The sequence below is a fragment of the Oratosquilla oratoria genome, chromosome 5 (genome assembly GCF_046742065.1).
Source record: "Oratosquilla oratoria isolate Oo_2021 chromosome 5, ASM4674206v1, whole genome shotgun sequence".
Lineage (NCBI taxonomy): Eukaryota > Metazoa > Arthropoda > Malacostraca > Stomatopoda > Squillidae > Oratosquilla > Oratosquilla oratoria.
Window position 1 is genome coordinate 36599067 of NC_134781.1, and position 16307 is coordinate 36615373.

A 16307-nucleotide genomic window follows, 5' to 3' on the forward strand; every position below is an offset into this window, starting at 1 on the left:
TTTTTTATCCCAAAGAACGTAGTGGGAACTTTTCCTTTGCGGCCACTGTAGTGGAGACAAAACCCCCAAAAAATTTTTACCTACAGTTGGGGAACACAAGATACATCTGAAGAAGTGACAGAGAAGATAAACTGGGTGGAGGGGTAATATTTGTGGTGAGAAGTGACATAAAGGTGGAATAAGCAAATCCGAGTGAAGGCAAGGCTGAAGTAATTCACCTAATAATTAATACTATGGGGAAGAATAAAAAAAAAAATGGATACAAGAATGTAAGGAACAACTAGCAGACAAGATCCAGTCTTATTACATGTTCACTGAAAGGCATTGTGCCACTTGATTGGAAAAAGGCAAGTGTGGTGCCAATTCACAAAGGTGGGAATAAGGAGACACCACTAAATTATAGGCTGATACCACTGCCCACCACAGCAGTGAAATTATGTGAAAGGATTGTAAAAGATTGATGATACAAGAGAGAGGGGTGGGTGGACTGTGTGTACCTTGACCTAAAGAAGGCCGATAAAGTACCTCATAGTTGACTTATATGACAATTGGAACACATAAGGAAAGATATACGAGGACAGTAGTAAAGGATAAGATGTTAAGTTGGACAGCAATAATGAGCAGAGTTCCACAAGGTTCAGTGCTTGCACTAATAATGTTTCTTGTCTATGTCAATGACATGATGGAAGGAACAACAAACTATTGCAGCACATTCACAGATGATGTAAAATCATGAGAAGAGTGAAAAATGAGTAGGATGGTAGACTATTGCAAAAAGATGTAGACACTACTTTTGCATGGAGTCAAGAATGGGAAAATTCATGGCCAAAAAATGGTAAGTATTGGAGGTGGGCAACTGTAGTAAAAGACCATTCTTAAATTATTCCTTGGGATATGAACCTATAATAAAAACAAAAGAGGAGGAAGATTTAGGAGTGTTGATAAAAAACCACCTATCACCTGACAGACATATCAGCAAGATTGTAGGTGAGACAGACTACGGCAGAAGATTAAATAGATGTTTCACTATATGGATGAAGGGATGATGAAATAGCTCATAGAAACCCTGATCTGTCCATGACTGGAATATACATTAGTCTACACACACACATACATATCTGAGAGAGATACAAGAGGAGGGACAGGAATTGGACAAAGAGATAGAAGAGGTACATAAAATGTTGCAGTACTCTAAAGAAAAACAATGTTGGCCACTAAAAATCAAACTAAGATCTCCAATGATAGCAGTACTATCAAAAACAGCAAAACTGGTAAATAGTAAAAATGATAAAAATGAAAATGTATGGATAGAAAAAGATATGAGTGATAAGGAAAAAGAGGAAAGACAGAAGTTAAGTAAATGAAAAAAGAAAAGAAAAGAAAAAATAGAGACTGAAAAGAATAAGTTTTTTGGAGAGTACTAGACCTGAGGCTGAGAAAATGGTATATTAAAAAAGGTAATGTATACCAACATAAACATGATTTTAGGACTAAACAAATTAAACAACTACCTGGCAGTAGAGAAACCAGACATAATGGGAATTGTGGTGACAAAATTAAAAGGTCCACTACCACCAAATACTGTGAGACAAGGTCTATATAACCATTGGATGAAAAATAGAAAGGAGAAACAGGGTGGAGTCATGTGTTTTACTAAGAAATGCTTAAATGTGACTAAGACAACAGAAGGAAAAAATAGTGTGTAATTATGATAAAAGTTGAAAAGTGACATAAATAGAAAATTTGTAGTAATATATGTACCCCCAAAATCACAGTCTTGGACAGAGAGTGATCATTCCAAAATGTTGGAAGACACAAAGAAGATATTAATTGAATTATGGAAAGAAGGATGAAACATGGTAATTATGGGTGACTTTAATTCAAAAGAAATATGTTGGGAAGAAATGACAGTGAAAGATGACCTTTGGGGAAATATACTACTGGATATGACCACTGCATACACAATGACTCAATGGGTAAAGGAAAAAACACCAGATATAGAAACAATGAAGAACCATTGAGACTAGATTTAATATTTATGTCAGAGCCTTAAATTGTGGATAAAATATAATACAAGACACCAATTGGGAAGAGTGACCACATAATAACAGAATTCAAACTAAAAGAACAAATTTATTTGAGAAGAAATGAAAAACAGAAAAGGAAGACTAATGTACAACAGAACAGATTTTGAGAAACTCAGAAAATTCTTTCAAAATGTAAATTGGGAAAACTTCTTAAATGAAGAAACAAAGATGGAAGAGAAATGGAACATATTAAAAGAAACTTATGAGGGAATAGACAAATACATACCAAAGCAGAGGCAAGAAAATGTGTGCATTAACTGCCGGTACAACAAAAATTGTAGTGAGGCTAAAAAATAGAAGAGACAAAGCTTGGAAAAGATGAAAAAAAAAAAGGTAAATATATATCAAACTAAGAAATTAATATGTAAAAATACGCAGGGAAGAAAAGAGAAACTATCAAAAAGACATAATAAAAAATGTAAGGACCAACCTAAACAGGTATGTGAATGGTAAACTAAAAGATAAAAAAGAAATAGTAAAACTGCATCAAGGGAATAATGATTATATAAATGTAGAAATAGCTGTAATTATGAACAAACATTTTAAATCTGTATTCACAATTGAAAGTGCACAAAATTGGGAAGAAATACAGAAAGATCCCCCCCAATGAAAGAAATAACTGTGACACAGAAGGAAATAAGAGACCAAATAAAAATCCTTGATGTCAGGAAATCATACAGTCCGGATGCAATTACAAATTGAATATTAAAAGAATATATAGATGAACTAACAGACAAAATATACAAGATAATTGATTCTTCACTCATAGAAGGAAAGGTACCACAGGTTTGGAAAAATGCAAATATTGTACCAATATAAAGGAGGGGACAAGGAAAATCCAAGTAACTATAGACCAGTCTTCCTTACAAGCACAATAACAAAAATATGTGAAAAAGTTATCAAAAGTAGATGGATTAAACATCTGGAAGAAAATAATATACTGAATCCAAAAATAATATGGATTTAGATGTGGAAGATCATGTGCCACTAATCTGATTTGCTTTTACTCAAGACTAATAGAAATAATGCAAAAAAGGGATGGATGGGCAGATTGTGCTTTCCTGGATTGAAAAAAAAAAAAACATATGATGAAGTACCACACAAAAAGCTACAAAGAAAAATTGAAACAATAGGTGGTGTACAAGGAAAGTTATTGGAATGGATGGAAGATTTCTTGACCAGGAGAAAAATGAGGGTAGTACTTAGAGACAAATACTCGACCTGGGAAGAAATGATAAGTGGAGTCCCACAGGGTTCTGTATTGGCTCTGATAATGTTTACCATATATATAAACGACATGGATGAAGGTGTGGAATGTTATACAAACTTCTTTGCAGATGATGCAAAACTACTAATGAAAGAAAGTACAGAGGAAGAATGTGAATCACTACAGAAAGACCTGGATAAAGTCTGGGAATGGAGTGAAAAGTATGAAGTAAATTTCAACATCAAGAAATGTAGTATAATGGAGTTTAGGAAAAAGTAAAAATAGAAAATCAAGGCAATATGAAATTGGTACAAAGGAAGTTAAAAAACTTAGCTCGGAAAGGGACTTAGGAGTAATTATCAGCAAAGACATGTCACCAGACAAGCATATCAACAAAATAGTCGGAGAAACCTTCAATTTACTAAGATCAATGAAAGTGGCCTTTGACTACTTGGATGAGGAAATGGTAAAGAAAATATTAGTTACACTGATAAGACCAAGACTGGAGTACGCTGCGACACTATGGACACCCAGTACTAAAAAGAATATAAAGAAATTGGAAAGAATTCAAAGAGCAATGACAAAGATGGCACCAACATTCTCTAAATTGATACAAACAAAGACTGTCCAAACTGGAACTACCAACCCTGGAACAATGAAGAGAAAGAGATCTACTAACAATTTTTAAATTATGAAAGGGATGGAAGTCCTTGACAGAGTTGATTAATTAAAGTGGGATAAGAGAAAAACAAGAAGACATAAAAAGAAACTCAAAAAGGATAATTATAGAAGAGATCTGAAAAAGAATAGTTTCCCACACAGAGTGGTGGATATCTGAAGCAAACTAGATGAGGCAACAGTGTGCCCAAAAACTATACAAGAATTTAAAAACAAACTTGATCCTGAAAGATACAAAGACTTGTCACTATGAGCTTAGCTCTCTTCCCATATAATACAACTAGGTAAATACTGTACACGTTTAGAACGAGCTCTGGAGTACAGTGCTTTTTTGCTAAGTTGGTATTTATACAGGAAGGGGAATGCTTAATGAGTGCCCAAAATGAATTAATAGAGTGAAATTAGTAGGTGGAAAAAAAAAAAAATAATAAATAATAATAATAATAATTAATAAATAAAATACATAAATAAAAAAAAAAGAAATAAAAAAAATGGAGGATGGTGAAGGCACACAGAAATATGGTGAAGCAACTAAAAGAAGACTGGATATGAGCAGGGTTGAATCGATGTTAGGTGTCATCCCCAAAAAAAGCAGTAATATTGAGATGCCACGAAAAAACCAAAGGTATGAAGAACTTATGTAGGATTTTCTGGCTTTGCAAGAGAAGGCAGAAGACTAGGTAAAAGTATAGATTTAGAAAGGGAGATGAGGTATAAAATCGTTCATGGAATCAAGAGATTACAGAATTAAAGAAAGATATAGATCTAAGAGCAGAATGCATGGTGATGTATAGAGAAATAATTGAGTAGAAAAGACAAAATGCAGAAACCAATAGAGAGCTTAGTGACCTAAAAAAGAACTAAACACAGTAAAAAATTAAAATTAAATTATAAAAAGTAAAGATACTAATAAAAATGAGGCTTTGAAAAGAGAAGTAAAGGAACAAATTAAAGCAGTGACCGAGAAAGTTGGAGACAGCATAAAGGAGACACCTTCAAGAAATAACCGATGGAAATTTGATCAGGAAAACAAAAAAATGGCCTTTAAAAAATAAGAAAATGCAAAGGAAACAGTTATTAAACTAATCAATGAGAAAGAAAATTGGGTCAGGGATACAGTAGATAAAAAAAAGTGCATAGTGGTATATGGTATTAAAGAAAAACAATGTAGCTAGATACTTAAGAGAAAAACAGGAGAAAGAAAAGCAAAAGAAATTCTGAAAGAGGTACAAGACCAGGGGCAAGAAATAGAAAAGGAAATAGAAGTGCAGGGAGTGGGACAATACTCAAAAGAAAAGAATCGACCTCTAAAAATTAAACTAAGGTTACAAATGATAGCAGTATTAGCAAAAACAGCAAAGTTGGCAAAAAGTGAAAACTACAAAGTATATGGATAAAAAAAGGAAATGAGCGATGAGGAGGAAAAAGATAGAGAAAAGACAAATTAAGCTAATGAAAAAAAAAAAAAAAAAAAAAATGAGAGAAAAATGGAGACCAAAAAGAGTGAGTTTTTTGGAGAGTACTGGACTTGAGGCTGAGAAAATGGTATATCAAAAGGGAAACAAAAAACAAGGAGGAAAAGGAAAAAAATTAAAAGTAACTTATATCAACATAGATGGCCTGATTTCAGGATTAGATGAATTAAATGATTATCTGGCAGAAGAAAAATCAGATATAATGGGAATTGTGGAGACAAAATTACAAGATCCATACCACCAAATAGTGTTGGACAAGGTTTATATAATCATTGGATAAAAAATTGAGAGGAAAAACAGGGTGGAGGAATCATGTTTTTGACTAAGAAGGGCTTAAATGTAATGAAGATCACAGAAGGAAAAACAATGTGGAATTGATCATGATAAAAGTTTAAAATAGTGACATGGAAAGTAGAAAATTTGTGGTGATCTATGTGACCCCAAAAACATGTTCTTGGAGAGTGACAATTCCAAAATGTTGGAAGACATAAGGCATACATTAAACGAAATACTGAAAGGAGGAAATCAAGAAATTATGGGTGATTTTAACTCTTAAGAAATATGTTGGGAGATGACAGTGAAGAGTGGAGAGGACCTTTGGGGAAACATACTACTAGACATGACCATTGAACACACAATTACTCAATGAGTAAAAGAAAATACCAGATATAGAAACAACGAAGAACCGTCGAGACTAGATTGAATATTTACATCAGAGCCTGAAATTATGGATAAAATGGAATACAAGACACCATTTGGGAAAAAAGACCACATACTACTTGAGCTCGAACTGAAAGAGGAAATAAATATGGGGAGAAATGAGAAACATAGAAAAGGAAGACTGATATGTATTAAAGGGGATTTTGGGAAACTTAGAAAATTCTTTCAGAAAGTGAGCTGGGAAAAATTCCTTAACCTCTTCACTCCAGGGCACATCGCACGTCTGGCAGTATTAGCTGCCAGACATGCGATGTTGCGTCATAATAATCGCATTATAAAAAATAAAGTCATTGCTCAATCGCTCATTCTCTTTCACCCATGAATTTTGATAACCATAGAAAATATGATGAAGCCAGTTTAGAGAGAATGAGGGTCATGCAGGTATGACTACAATAAATATAATCAAGACACCGACGTCGGCATCATCACGTACCCACTTGCTCCTCATGACGCCTATGTAGGCGTCACCGTATGGAAGTGGTTAATGAGGAAACACAGGTGGAAGAGAAATGGATGACCTTAAAAGAAATCTATAATGAAGGAGTGGATAAATACATACCAAAACAAAAACAGGAAAAGGTGTACATTAAGTACTGGTATCACAAAAAATGTGATGAGGCTAAAGATAAAAGAGACAAAGCTTGGAAAAGATGGAAAAAATGGAAAGTGGCAAATATATATCAAGCTAAGAAATAAATATGTAAAAATATGCAGGGAAGAAAAAAGAAACTATGAAAAAGACATAGTAGACAAATGTAAAGATCAACCCAAATTATTCTTTAGATATGTAAATGGTAAACTAATAAACAGGAAATAGTAAAATTATGACAAGGGAACATAGAATATACAGAGGATATAGAAATGGCTGAAATTATGAACAAACATTTCAAATCTGTATTCACAAATGAAAACATACACAATTGGGATGAAGGAAGGCGAGAAAGATCCCCCCAATAAGAGAAATAATTGTGACACAGAAAGAAATAAGGGACCAAATAATGAACATTGATATCAGAAAATCATATGGCCTGAACAGAATTGCAGACTGGATACTCAAAGAATGTATAGATGAACTAACTGACAAAATATATAAGATAATAGATTGCTCACTCAAAGAATCAAAAGTACCGCAAAACTGGAAAAATGCCAATATTATGCCAACATATAAAGGGGGAAACAAGGAAGACCCAACAAACTATAGACTGGTCTCCCTTACAAGTACAATAGCTAAAATTTGTGAGAAAGTTATCAAAAGTAGATGGACTAAACACCTGGAGAACAATATACTAAATCTGAGACAATTTGGTTTTAGACAGGGAAGATCATGTGCCACAAAATTGATCTGTTTCTATTCAAGGTTAAAAGATTTAATGCAAAAAATGGATGTATAGGCAGACTGTGCTTTCCTGGACTTACAAAAGGCATTTGGTAAAGTACCACACAAAAAATTAAGAAATCTTGAAACAACAAGAGGTATACACAGAAAACTATTGAAATGGATGGAAGATTTCTTGCATGGGAGAAAAATGAGAGTGGTGCTCAGAGATAAAAACTCTACTTGGGAAGAAATGAGAAGTGGAGTCCCACAGGGTTCAGTACTGGCTCCGACAATGTTTGCTATATATGTAAATGACATAGATGAAGGTGTAGAATGTGTAGGTGTAGAACTTCTTTGCAGATGACACAAAACTACTAAAGTACATACATACATATACCAAGGCTTTTTCCCCCTTACAAGGGAGGTAGCCAAAAAGAAAAAGGCATAAAATCATTCCCACCCACTCCATCCCTACATACACTCCACTCCCCTCCACCCTCCCTCCCATCTTAGCACCTCCTGGATGATGGGTCATCCCTGCACCTTGTCCACTGCCCTGGGTCAGAGGCAGTGTCGCAAGGCACAGCACATCCACAGCAAGGCCGCTTCATTAAATCAGCGACCCTCCCCTCTCCGTCCCCCCATTCAAAAAAGAATACGGGGAGTAAGTATGGAAAAAGGTTGTGAATCACTACAGAGAGATTTGGACAAGGTCTGGGAATGGAGTCAGAAATGGGATGTTGACTTCAACAATTAGAAATGTTGTATATTGGAATTTGGAAAAAGTATTAAAAAAAAAAAAAAAAAAAAAAAAAAAAAAAAAAAATAAGGACAATATAAAATCAGTGCACAGGAAGTAAAGAAAACTGGTTCCGAAAAGAACCTTGGAGTCAAAGATCCCCAGACAACAATATAAACAAAATAGTTGGAGAAACCTACAACTTACTAAGATCAATAAAGGTGGCTTTTAATTACTTGGATGAGGTAATGGTAAAGAAAATACTAGTCACACTGATAAGGCCAAGATTGGAGTATGCAGCGACACTATGGAGACCCAGAAAAAAAAAGAGAGAGAAAAAAAAGAGGAAAACAGAAAGACTCCAAAGAGCAATGACAAACGTGGCTCCAACACTTTCAAAATTGACATGTGAGCAAAGATTGTCTAAACTGGAACTACCAACGCTGGAACAAAGAAGAGAAACGGACAATCTTTTGGCCATTTACAGAATCATGAAAGGCATGAAAGTCCTTGATATAGAAGACCTATTAAAGTGGGATAGAAGAAAAACAAGGGGACGTTAAAAAAAACTCAAAAAGGACAATTACAGAAGAGATCTGAAAAAAAAAAAAAAAAAGCTTTCCACACAGAGTGATAGATGTCTGGAACAAATAGGACTAAACAATAGTGTGTACAAACACCATACAAGAATTTAAGAACAAACTAGATGTTGTGAGATACAAAGACAGGTCACCCCGAGCATAGCTCCCCTTCCCGTATAATACAACTACTAAGTATTTCCGAAATAATCATTCACATCAGCATGGTATATTAGCACAGCCTAATTCACACCCTGCCCTAATTTTTTATGTTAATAGTGCATTCACAAGTGTATTTAATTACGGTGTTTACTCTTGATATTAAGTGTGTCGTACCCGACACCCGTGAAGTAAATCAAACAAGTGAAGTTGGGATACACGAGGTAGTTTGTGATGACGTCACGACTTCACCTCTTCGATTTACTTCACGGGTGTCGGCTACGACACACTTAATATCAAGAGTAAACGCCATAATTAAATACACTTGTAAATGCACTATAACGTCAAAAATTAGGGCAGGGTGTGAATTAGGCTGTGCTAATATATCATACTGATGTGAATGGATATTTCGGAAATATGAGTGAAAAACGATGGGTCAAAGCCGCTGAAATACTTAGTAGGTAAATACACACACACTGGACACCAAAGCGAAAGTGCAGTGATTGAGTGCATATCTAGCGGTTATGTCGCCGACATGAAGGAAAGCAGTTGTTATTGTGTGGGGTGGGTAAGCTATGTTTCTCATGTGACTGATAAAGGAAATCCAGTTCTTGAAAAGAAGTATAGTTTGGCAAAATGGAGAAAGAAAAAGAAGAAAAAATAATAAACCAACAAAGAGAGAGATACTCCTAGGATAAATCAAAGGTGGGAGAACAACAGTTTTTCAGGGTTTCAAAGAAACCCAGGTGAAATTGGTAAAAGCTTATATATAGATAGAGAAGTTAGATATAGTAATGCATTAAGAATTCATGAAGTAAACAACTTAATGGAAGAAATCATAGATTTAAGATTGGACTACCGAGCTGTACTTAGGGAATTGATTACTTTGCATACGAGTAATGAGCAAACAATTAGATAATTGACCTTAAGATTGAAATTTAAATCCTCAAAAGAGAAAACGAAAGCATGAAAAATGAGGACAAAAATAAAAATGAAAAACTGAAAAAGGAGGTTAAAGAGCAATTACAAGTAGTGACCGGAAAGGTGGAAGAGTCAATTAAAGAAATAGACTTCACTGAAATAAAGAATCAATGGAAACAAGAACAGGAAAATAAAAAAATATCTTTTAGAGAAATAGTACAAAAGCAGATGGAGGAAAATACAAAAGAAAGAGTTATGAAAGTACAGTAATTAAAGAAAAGGAAAATTAGGTGAGAGATACAGCTGACAAAGGTAAGTGCATTGTGGTCCATGGTATCCAGGAAAAACATGATATGTATAAATACCAGAGAGAAAAGGAGGAGAAGGAATTAGCTAATGAAATTTTGAAAGAAATACAGGATGAAGGGCAAACTTTTGATAAGGGAATTGACGAGATCCACAGAATAGGCAAATATTCACAAGAAAAACAACATAGACCTCTGAAAATAAAACTAAGAACTCAAATGATAGAAAGATAGAAAATATGAAACTAAAAGTGGCATACACAAATATCGATGGCATGATCTCTGGAATTAATGAACTAAATGACTATCTAGAAATAGAGAAACCTGACATTATGGGAATTGTAGAGACAAAACTACCTCTATCAACAAGTATAGTGGGACAAGGCCTTCACAACCACTGGGCAAAAAATAGAACAGACAAGCATGGTGTCATGACATTGACCAAAAAGGGTCTAAATGTGACAAAGATTAATGAAGGCAAAGGCAATGTAGAATTAATTATGATCAAAATTGTAGATACCAAAAGACTTTTCTTCCTTTACAAGGGGGTGGCCAAGTCAAAGCATCCATCCATCCCACACTCATCTAGACCCATTTGAGAAGGACGAGGAGGTGGAGGAGGAGAAGAAATTAGTAATATATTATGTACTTACCTGAAACAGGGGCCCTACATCAACATCGAAGCCAAGGTCAGCAAAGCCAGTAGCAATAACCTTTGCTCCTCGGTCATGTCCATCCTGTCCCATCTTTGCAACCAGAATACGCGGGCGGCGTCCTTCTACTTGGACAAACTCTTCAATCTTTAGGTGAAATGGAAGTAAGAAAGGGGAAGCTTAAGTATTTATTATTGGGTTCCTTAGAACATCATCCAAAATTATATAGAGTTTACTGTAATGAGAGTATCTCAGTCTTAACAGTTATATACTTGGGTTTCATAGACTGGAAATCCACAATCCCAAAGTATTAAGCAATGGTCCTTGGGACCTCATGTAAATCTCTGTGAAGAAATGATGGACTACTTTCAATGCTTTATTAGTGTGGATCTGTTTCTGTCACTGGCTACAGGGCAGATGGCGAAAAAGAGGAAGACGAGGAGAAAGAGGAGACTCTCACACTAGCTTTACATGGGTGGTAGAACTTGTGTTTAGGTTGGGGATAGAGTAATAGAATAGTCTGAGGTAAAGGTGGGTCTGCACCAGGGTTGTGTAATGTTGCCATGGTTGTTCTACATGTCAACAGATAGGGTGGTGAGGGAGATGAATGAAAGAATGCTGGGTAAGGTCTGGAGTTAGTGAGAGTGGAGGGAAGTGGGTACTGATCTTTGATTTAATGGTAATACTTTGCTTCTTTCTTTATAGACTGGTACTACATTCCTGTCCTGTAGAACTACCCCTTTTATCAAACATTCAGTTACATTGTAAATCTTGTCTGCACACTGGTCCCTGCATTCTTTAAATATCCAGTTTGGAATCTTATCAAACCCTGAGGTTTTTCTAACATTCATGTATGGTTCCACTCTGTGCAATAATAACTCCTATGCTATTCAAGGAATTTACACATCTGTGTGGATAACTATTTTTACATGTCTGTGTGGATAACTATTTTTACATGTCTTTAAGAGAGTGAGTGGTTCAAGGTAAAGGTGGGACTTCGTCAGGATGCGTTATGTCACCCTGGCTGTTCAACTTGTACATGGATGGGGTAGTGCGAGAGGTAAATGCAAGGGTGGTGGGTCAGGGATTGGAGATGGTTAAAGAAAATGGAGAAAAGTGGGAGGTGAGCCAACTGTTGTTTGCGGACGACACTGCACTTGTGGCAGGATCGGAGGAGGGATTGAGGAAGTTAGTGACAGAGTTTGGGAGAGTGTGTGATAGAAGAAAGCTGAAGATAAATGTGGGTAAAAGTAAGGTGATGAGATGTTCAAGGGGTAAAAGTGGCAGCAGACTGGAAGTGAGCATTAAGGGAGAATGACTGGAGGAAGTGGATAGTTTTAGATACTTGGGTGCAAATGTGGCAGGAAAAGGTGGAGTGAAGGTGGAGGTAGAATGAAGATTGAGAGAAGCGAGTAAATGCCTTGGTGGATTGAAGAGTGTAATGAGGAATAGACATTTGGGAATGGATGCTAAGAGGAGACTGTATGAAGGAGTGACTGTGCCAATAGCACTGTATGGGGCAGAAACGTGGAACATAAGAGAGGAAGAGAGAAGGAGTTTGAATGTGTTTGAGATGAGGTGTCTGAGAAGTATGATGGGGGTTACTAGGCTAGATAGAGTGAGAAATGAGGAGGTGAGGAGAAGAACAGGGGTGGAAAGGGAGTTGGGAGATAGGGTTGATGAAAGGGTATTAGGATGATTTGGACACATGGAAAGAATGAGTGAAGAAAGACTAGTAAAAGAGGTATGGAAGGCAGATGTGGAGGGAGTGAATATGAGGGGACATCCTAGGATGAGGTGGATGGATAGGGTGAAGGGGGCTTTGGGGAAGAGGGGAATGTCTGTTGAGGAAGGATGGGAGAGGACAGAAGACTGGGGTGAATGGAGAATGGTTGTATATGGATGATGTTGTGATGCATGAGGTGGAATGGGGGGTGAGGTAGTATGTGTGAGAAAAATTTGACGCAGGCCAAAGGGATTTCTCCCCGTCTTCTCCTTTTCTGCATGGAGGGACGGAGAGGGGGGGTTGCCAATTTAATGAAGCAGCCTTGCTGTGGATGTGCTGTGTCTTGTGACACTGCTTCTGACCCAGGGCAGTGGACAAGGTGCAGGGATGACCTGTCATCCAGGAGGTGCTAAGATAAGAGGGAGGGTGGAGGGGTGTGGAGTGTATTCAGGGATGGAATGGGGGGGAATGATTTAATGCCTTTTTCTTTTTGGCTACTTTCCTTGTAAGGGGGAATAGCCTTGGTATATGTATGTATGTATATTTACCTAGTTGTATTCTACAGGAAGGGGAGCTATGTTTGCGGTGTCATGTCTTTTTTTCTTGCAACATCTAGTTTTTTCTTAAATTCATGTATGGTGTTTGCACACACTATTGTTTCATCCAATTTGTTCCAGACATCCACCACTCTGTGTGATAATTTCCTATCCCAAATCAAAAGAGCTTCTCTATCAACTCTGCCTTTTCAATGATCTGAACACTGCAATCAAGTTCCTTCTTTCCTTACAATCCTTTAATAATGGCAGGGCTTGTGCTTTTAGTCTCTCCTTCTATGACTTATATGCAAGGCTTATTTTATTTGCTGCTCTTTGTATTCTTTAGTCTTGCTTATATGATTATCTCTTGTGGATCCCCCTGTGGTGGGAAGTGGTTAATTCTGCCACATTGTGTTTCTCATGCATGTCGTAAAAGGAAACTAAATAGGACAGGATGACAGGACTTGGAGTCCTGTACTCTGTATGCTTCAACATAAAGTGCATTAAAGGGGATGAGGATTCTAACCAGAACCCTAATAATTGAATAATTAAGTGTGCATGGTTGTGGCACAGATGAGAGTAAAATGGAAGAGATTGGTGGTTTGTGAGGAGGGTGGATATTTAGTGTTAAGGACATCAGTATGCTTATATTGAAATAATTAAGCTAGAATAATTTTTTTCTATAAGAGGCAGTGTGAAAAGCATTTGTGCAATTTTTTATGGAAATCCACTGAAAAACAGAAAAAAAACAATAATTTGATGTCTTATATTTTTCATATATCTTGTTAACTAATAGAACCTGCAATCTGTTGATTTTTATTTAGGAAACTAGATGTTCTGATAGATTGTCTTGTTCACTTGTTACTCATGTCTAAAAGTTACACCATATTGGATTTTTCTTTATGAGCACCCAAATTTTGTAACAGTTGACATAATTCCATTACTAAAAGCTATAGTTTTACCCTCCATAGACACAATTCAGTAAGACAATTTAGAAAAGAGGGTAAGCATTATATATAAAAAAAAAAAATTACACAAAGAATTTTTTTTTTGAGTTATAGAATTTGACAAAAATACCATTAGCAAGTTTTCGAGTTGGAAAAAAAAAAAAAAAAAAAAATCACTTTCTGTATGAAAAAACTATTTGGAATATAGATAGAAAATATAGATACTGATAAATTAGATATCATAAACAAAGTGCAGCGTTCTGTAAATTATATTTTTTACATTTACATTACTTCGTCCCAAAATTGTTATTGGCTTTAACTGGTGCATTACCCTTGGGGCATTACAGACATTGTGAATTATGTTGGGGTTTTGTTTCACCAAGGATGAGCCACTTCTTGTATAGGAGTGGTCTGCAAGCAGTTTCCTCTTTTTGGGAGATTTGCATTTGACTACCCGTTCTCTGTTTTTGTCCAGATCTGCAAGATGGTTCTTGATCCTGGAGTTTTCAATTCCCAATTCTTTTACCAGGTAGCCTTCCACATACCCAATATTACTGCTGATTGCTGCCTGGGCAATACCAAAATCCAGGGTTTGCTTGCCAAGGGTCTTGACTTTTGGGCAGATATGTAGTGACTTATTGGGGTTTTGAGTCTTGCCCGTCAGGCACCTCTTCAGCAAGCAGTGATCAATTAGTCTACAATAGACCTCCTTCAGCTTCCTCATTTCTGCCTTCTCCAAAGAAGTCTTTCATCCCCACTATATATATATATATATGTAGCATACTGACATCCTTAAAAAAGAGATGAAGGAGAGGGACAAGTTCAAGTTTGGGAATATGGTGGGAGGGTGCCAGGAGTGACAATGAGGTAAGTGAGAGAAGGAATGGTTCTGCTGGTGAGGAGATACAGAAGTGTATGGTGCCGCACACATAGGCGTCATGGACTTAGATCTCGGTGGCAGCAACCAATGCCAGCCGTACGACGTGTCGTAATAATACTCGCATCATAAAATATAGTCACCGCTTATATCGATCGTTCTCTCTTTACCCGTGAATTTTGATAACCATAGAAAATGCGATTACAAAAGAATTAGAAAGAATGTCATTATGGAGGGGCGACTACAATAAATATAATCAAGACGCCGATATGGCAGCCTCGCGAATACACTCGCTCCCCATGACGCCTACGTGTGCGGCACCGTATGAAAGGGGTTAAAACGAGTGACCTTTTGTACTCCAGAATTTATTTTTCTACATAGTCACCACCATTCGCAATGCACTTTTGCCAGTGATGAATGAGAGCCTTGGTGCCTCGGTCGTAAAAGTTAGCACCTGCCATTGGAAGAGAAATGGAATATACTAAAAGAAATTTATAATGAGGGAGAGAAATAAATATGTACAACAAAAAAAGGAAAGAACATACATAAAAACCTGGTACTACAAAAAATGTGAGGATAAGCATAAAAGAGACAAAGCTTGGAAGAAATGGAAAAGAGACAAGAAAACAAGCAAATGGTTAATGTACATCAAACTAAGAAATGATTATGTAAAAATACGCAGAGATGAAAAGAGAAACTATGAAAAAAAGATAATAGAAAAATGCAAGGAAGAACCCAAACTATTTTACAGGAATGTAAATGGCAAACTGAAGAACAGACAAGAAATAGAAAAGCTGCGCCAAGGTACATACATATACATATACCAAGGCTTTTTCCCCCTTTCAAGGGAGGTAGCCAAAAAGGGAAAGGCATAAAAACACCCCCACCCATTTCATCCCCAAATACACTCCACACCCATCCCACCCTCCCTCTCATCTGAGCACCTCCTGGATGACGGGTCATCCCTGCACCTTGCCCACCGCCCCGGGTCAGAAGCAGTGCCGCAAGACACAGCACATCCACAGCAAGGCTGCTTCATTTAATTGGCGACCCCCCCCTCTCCGTCCCCCCTTGCATATAAGGAGAGGACGGGGAGAAATCCCTTCGGGCTGCGTCAAAATTTGCTCACACATACTACCTCACCCCAACCCCCCCGCCCATTCCACCTCATGCAATCACAACATCATCCATATACAACCATTCTCCACTCACCTCTGTCTTCCGTCCTCTCCCTTCCTTCCTCAACAGACATTCCCCTCTTCCCCAAAGCCCCCTTCACCCCATCCATCCACCTCATCCTAGGACGTCCCTTCATGTTCACTCCCTCCACATCTGCCTTCCATACCTCTTTTACTAGTCTTTCTTCACTCATTCTTTCCAT

At 36.9% G+C, this 16307-nt stretch overlaps 1 protein-coding gene across 2 annotated transcripts in view; it reads right to left on the minus strand.

Annotated features, from left to right (window-relative positions):
• LOC143025464 (methylmalonyl-CoA mutase, mitochondrial-like) overlaps window positions 1-16307 on the minus strand; it is a 266536-nt gene that overhangs the window by 64287 nt on the left and 185942 nt on the right. For both annotated transcript variants that reach the window (XM_076185158.1, XM_076185159.1), the window contains exon 14: window positions 10841-10987. In XM_076185158.1, coding sequence (XP_076041273.1) covers window positions 10841-10987 — 147 coding nt within the window. The remainder of the gene's footprint in view (window positions 1-10840; window positions 10988-16307) is intronic.